General features: G+C 34.6%; 1 protein-coding gene across 1 annotated transcript; it reads right to left on the reverse strand.

Annotated features, from left to right (window-relative positions):
- Positions 1-622: 622 nt before the first annotated feature.
- On the reverse strand, positions 623-5055 carry LOC100776269 (pentatricopeptide repeat-containing protein At4g13650-like). Its single transcript, XM_026126288.2, is given in 5 exon segments — positions 623-946; positions 1031-1203; positions 1435-2074; positions 2077-3720; positions 3723-5055. Coding segments are annotated over 3 exon segments (2655 nt in total). The 5' UTR covers positions 4210-5055; the 3' UTR covers positions 623-946; positions 1031-1203; positions 1435-1550.
- Between the last annotated feature and the right edge of the window lie 952 nt (positions 5056-6007).

Consider the following 6007-nt stretch of genomic DNA (forward strand, 5'->3'; position numbering starts at 1 on the left):
ATTGAGGGTAACTCCATGTTATACCACTTTTTATTCATTAAAAAAAAATTGGTGTGTTGAATATAGAGCTAGGTAAATCACATTACTACATCTCTCTTTTGTACTTCTAGGATCAACTTTTCCTCATTAAAAATGAAGGTGAAAAGTAAAGAATTTGATATTAATATTATTAAAAATTTAAAATTCTTAAAATGTTTACTTAAAATCTAACTCAATTCCACAAAATTAACTTAAAATGTAAGAATTGACTAAGTTTTAAGTTGTATAAAGACTACATTGATTATAGCTCCAATTAATGTGGACTTCAACACATCATACATCCTCAAAATTTCATATCTTCAGTGTGGATAGATGTGGGTAGTCCAATAACAACACTCTCGCGTATGAGAATAAACATCTAAAGTGTACATAAATATAGTTGGCCAATAATAAACTTAAGATGGGCTATAATACTGTTTTAAAATTTGGGAACATAAGAGATAGAATGTATTCATGAAGTATATAGGAGTAACACCATCGCAAACACGATAGGGTAATCTGTTTATTGGATGACAAGTTATTTTTCTCCTCAAAATAAGGTTTCACCAATTCACAGCATAAGCATGCCCACAGTAGGTGAAGATAAAATCCAAGATTGTCATATCAATCATATACATCATTTCATAGGGCCAACAAATACTAGCCCTTATGCAGATGAGCCAGCAAGCAGCTGCAAAACTAAGTCCAAGCTATTATAATATCTGGCAATTTTAACATACAACTTAACATACAATTACAATGACTTTTTAGAATGACCTAAAAATTATGTGGATCTCCGTAGGATAATTAATGTGTATGACATGACATCGGGGCATGTGCAACTGCTACCGAGGATTAATTCATGGTTCTGAAGAGGATCTTGATAAATCCTGACGCCATTCTTCAGGTGTTCCCTTTTTTACTGTGACTGTTCTTGTACAAAAAAATAAATAAATCAACGTTGATAAAAGATGATTTGTGTACGATCTCCTAGAAGGATCAACGGAAATACCTCCAAGCCTATTTATAAGATCTTCAATTTTGAGTATTTATATCCGTGGAAGAGATATCCAAATCACCATTGTGGCTCAAACCAAATGTCACCAAAAGCTCAAGCATGATATTTGGATCAAAAGGAATACACGCAGATAAAGGTCATGAAATGCTTCAGATATTATTGTTCACCTGAAAAGAAGAATAGAAAAACATGGCTTCATAATACTTACTGAAAAAATAACTAACATAACGTTGATTTTTAATACAAGGGAGCCAACTAAAGTACTCGAAAACTGATTCAGATGAAGTAAAGGTATAGAAGAGAACACAACATACTATGTATACAAAAGTTGAAGAACATAAGCATCAAGACTTTCTTGTCCTAAAATCTTTCCATTTATTTCATGTTAGAGTTCTTACCAATGGCATAGGCAAACTGACCAATGAAAAATATTCTGCAACACTCGTCATAAATCCTGGTCCATCCTGCAAATCTTGGGGGATTCTTTCATTTTAGTGAACCTTCTTCGGCCATCTTACCAGTAATCTTTACATGAACAAATACCACTCTTAAAATGATGAAAGCGATATGAGTCTCTCACTACAATTACTCGATCTGAAATCTTAGAGACATACTTAATCCAGTTATGGCAATCCCCACAAACACGAAGGCTTTTAAAAACATGGATAGGAGTTGAGCTAGACAAACTAAGTAATCCAAAAGCAATTGCTAGTTTCTCACTGTGAATAATTTGTGCTGGACCCTTCTGACGTCATTCTACATCATTCAAAAGGCTATTGGTCTGCGGTATGTAACCATTTTCAGCTGCCAGTTCATTCAAATCTTCGAGATATTCATATATTTTATCTACATGAGGGTGTTTCTGATCACCACCAAAAAATGCATGAACTGAGTTATTAACCTCTATCCAGCTAAGACCAGGCTCTTTTTTAACACCTCTATCTTTCATCATTTGCCTTGTCTGATCCCTACAACCCCATTTCCCAGTTACTGCATACATATTTGAAAGCAGAACATAGGTTACTGAATCTTTGGGTCCAGTTCCAGAAGATGACTTGCAGCAAACTCTCCAATATCAATATTCTTATGAACAATACAAGCACTTAAAAGGGTCCTCCAGACCATTGCACCTGGTTCAATTGACATCTCCTCAACAAATCTCCTTGTGCAGCTTAAGAGACCAGACCGCCAGAGAATATCCACAGCACATGCATAATGTTCAGGTTTTGGCACCAAACCATGAATTTCACTCGTTGATTGAAAATAGCTAATTCCCTCATCAACCAAACCCACATGGCTACAGGCCGATAAAACTTCCACGAAGGTGACATGATTTGGCAATACATCAAGCTGCTTCATATCCTCAAAAACGCTTAATGCTTTAAATTCATGGCCATGTTGAGAATAACCAGTAAGCATGGCATTCCAAGAAATCTCATTTTTCTTGGGCATTTTAAAAAACTGTCTCTCAGCATCATCAATGGTACCACATTTTGCATATAATGTGATCAAAACATTAGAAACTTCAGTTTCTGAATCATGGCCAGTTTTTATAATCATAGCATGAATCTGCTTCCCTAGTTTAACATTAGCAACATTGGCAGCAGCACTAACTGCAGGACCAAAAGTGAATGAATTGATTTCTAGTCCAGCTTTATTCATTTGAGAAAATAGACTCAGTGCTTCCTCACAATGTCCACTTTGTGCAAAACCAGATATCAATGAGTTCCGTGATATATTATCTTTAGAAAATATTTTATCAAAAGCAAAGTATGCTGCTCGTACTTTCCCACACCTAGCATAAAGACTAACGAGTGCATTACCAACTGAAAGATCATCTGAATAGCCAGAGACACATGCCTGAGCATGAATTTGCTGTCCTTGGTTAAGTGTTTGGATACCTGCACATGCACTAATTGCACTTGCAAATCCTATATTATCAGATTGTATCCCTTGATCTTGCATTTCTTTAAAGAGGTTAAGAGTTTCAGCAAACTTTTCATGCTGAGGGTACCCAGCAATCATGGCTGTCCAAGAAACAACATCTGTTTCTTTTAGTCTTCTAAAGATTTTTAAGGCATTATCCAATTTTCCAAGTTTAGCATACATGTCAATAAGCACACTAGAGACATACACATTGAACTGAAAGCCAGTTTTTAGGACTTCAGAGTGAATTTGTTCTCCTAGATCAAGAACCCTCAAAGAAGAGCAAGTTCTCAAAATACTTGGATAGGTGAATTGATTTGGTACAATGCCTTCCATCTGCATCTGAGTAAATATTTTAAATGATTCATTTAGATTGTCTAACAGGCCATAAGCTACAAGCATCACATTCCACAACACCACATTTTCAGTTTCAGTTGAAAGGAAAAATTCATGGGCGGTTTTTATATCCAAGCATTTTACATAAAGATCAAGCAGTGCACCTTCCAAGATAATATCTGAAGACATCCCAGCCTTTATAGCATACAAGTGGAATTGCACCAGAAGAGCCCCAACTGATGAACAGGCACTCAAAAGACTTGCAACTGTAACACAGTCATGCTTTAGGCAATCAAGACACATTTTCTTAAACAACTCTAAAGCTCTGTCACTATATCCTTGTTGAGCTAAACCTGAGATGAGCAAATTATATGAAACTTCATCCCTCTGTGACATCGCATTAAAAACCTGCTCAGCGTATATAAAGTTCCCGAACCTGAATATAATGTCACAAGGGCATTGCAAACATAGGTTTCTGAAGAGAACCCCTGCTTCAGAACAAAGCCATGGAGCTGCTCTCCAAGCTTAAAAAACTCTACTTTTGTACAGGCACTTAGAACACTCGAAAAAATGTAAGGGGTAGGATAGACTCCCAATGTGTGCATCTGACAAAACAGAAGAACCACCTCTTCTTCACATCCACTTTGTGGTAAACTGGATAGCATAGCTACCCAAGAAACACTATCCCTCTTCTGTAAACTGTCAAAAACCTTCTTAGCTGAATTCAAAAACCCATTTTTAAAATATGAATCAATCAGAGGATTGCATACCAACAAACTATTCTCATAACCATGAGTTATAGTCCTTGCTTGTATATGCTCCACACAGTGGAAAGGAACATCACCACCACCACAACCCCTCAAAACCCCAGCATAAGTTCTCTCATCAGGTTTCACCTTTTCCCGCACCATTCACCCAAACAAACCCAGAACACGACCCACCATCTTCCTGGCAACAAATCTATGCAAAATCTTGTTCCAACAAGACAACGGTCTTACAGGCATTTCATCAAACACCTTGACTGCACCATCCAAGTCACAAAATGCCTGTACAAGTCCATAAGACGCTCACACAAAACCACTTCTGCACAAAAACCCATCTTCAGAATCTTCCCATGAAGCTTCCAACCATCAGAAAACGACCCAGAACTCAAACAACCTTCTAGAAGCCAAAATTAGGTCTGGGAATTCAAACAAACCCCACGCCCTTCCATGAGGTGCAAGAAATCAATTCCATTTGCTTCCCCTTCGTCATTGCTGTAGGCATAGCTCAATGCAGTATTACTGAAAGCCGCAAAACTCAAATTTTCACACAGTAACTGTACAGAGAAAAAGAAAAAAAAAATCAAACTTTTCAGCACAAGAACTGTGAGTATAACCAAGTAACTTCGAATTTAGCATTGCCCTGTGATCATTGAAAATGGGTTTGGGAAAATTTTGAAGTGGGAATTTGCATTGGTGTGGAAAAGAATAGGCCTTGGGACATAGGAAGAAGAAGGGACGAAGAGAAAGGGAAGAAATAAGCATAGAGGGTAGTTGTCACGAATGTTGTTTCAGTTTTGTTCATGAAACAGTTGGAATTGACAATAACACAACTGAATTGGAAACCCTGTTTTGTTGTTTTTTTTTTTTTTTTGCCCAATTTACTGCTCCAAGAACTTTTTTGAAAGAAAAATTGATACTACAACTATTATTATTTTCTGTTATATCAATTCTGTCCTTTCAAAAGTTCTCACAATAGTTAAATTTTTAATAATAAATTATAAATTATAAGCTTAATTACATATTTTACTGTATAGTTTTGTCAAAACAATTTCCTTTTTGCTACTTATTTGTAAAACTTTGTGAATTTTATTTGGGAAGAGCATGATCCAATACAGTTTCTTGTTGAATTTTAAGTAGTCCTGAATTCAACAAAACAAAAGTGGAATTCATGATGAAGAGAGAGAGATGTAGATCTTGAAGAATTGAGGATAACTCCAATTCAAGAAAAAGAGGACGAAGAATGATATGAATCATAATAACATTTTGAATTATAAAGTCCAAAGACATGAAGACCTAAAATATAGTGTAGCAAATGAAGAAAGAAAATAAGAGCGGAATTGTTTATTTTATTTTGTGGGATTTCAAATTATTCTTCGTAAATATAACGAGGATTTGAGATTGATTTTAATATATTAATTATTAATTTTTATTAGTATTTGTTCTAATTTATTTTTGGTATTTATTTACTTTATCAAGACGAGGATACTATCATAGATTTGCTATTATTAAGAACTTTATCTATTACTTGTTTTTTATGTCATGTCCCATTGGGGAAAAAAACTTTTCAATTTAGAAAAATCAAATTGAATTTGAATGAGAAGTATTTTCATAAGTTGTGAGAGTTTTCTTTTTAGTTATAAGGTAAAGAATTAAATATAATTTTATCAACGCATATTGTGGCAATTAAAATTTTATGGTGTTCTTATATGTGTTTAAGTTTGAGTTTTCTTTATTTAAATCCTATAAAAAAAATATTTCTAATATCAACCATCTTTTTCTTTATGTTAAACTTGTTAATTTCTTGGGTCAAATTCTATTCTATTTCTTGTGCAATTTTTTGTTTTTGTTTTGTATCTTTTCATGATCAATCTTTGTTTTGTGTTCCACATTAAATTTCTTATTAGATTTTGAATCCAAGCTGCATGAGTCATTAAAAAAAACAAGA

This window comes from Glycine max, chromosome 16, assembly GCF_000004515.6.
Source record: "Glycine max cultivar Williams 82 chromosome 16, Glycine_max_v4.0, whole genome shotgun sequence".
In the NCBI taxonomy this organism is placed as follows: Eukaryota; Viridiplantae; Streptophyta; class Magnoliopsida; order Fabales; family Fabaceae; genus Glycine; species Glycine max.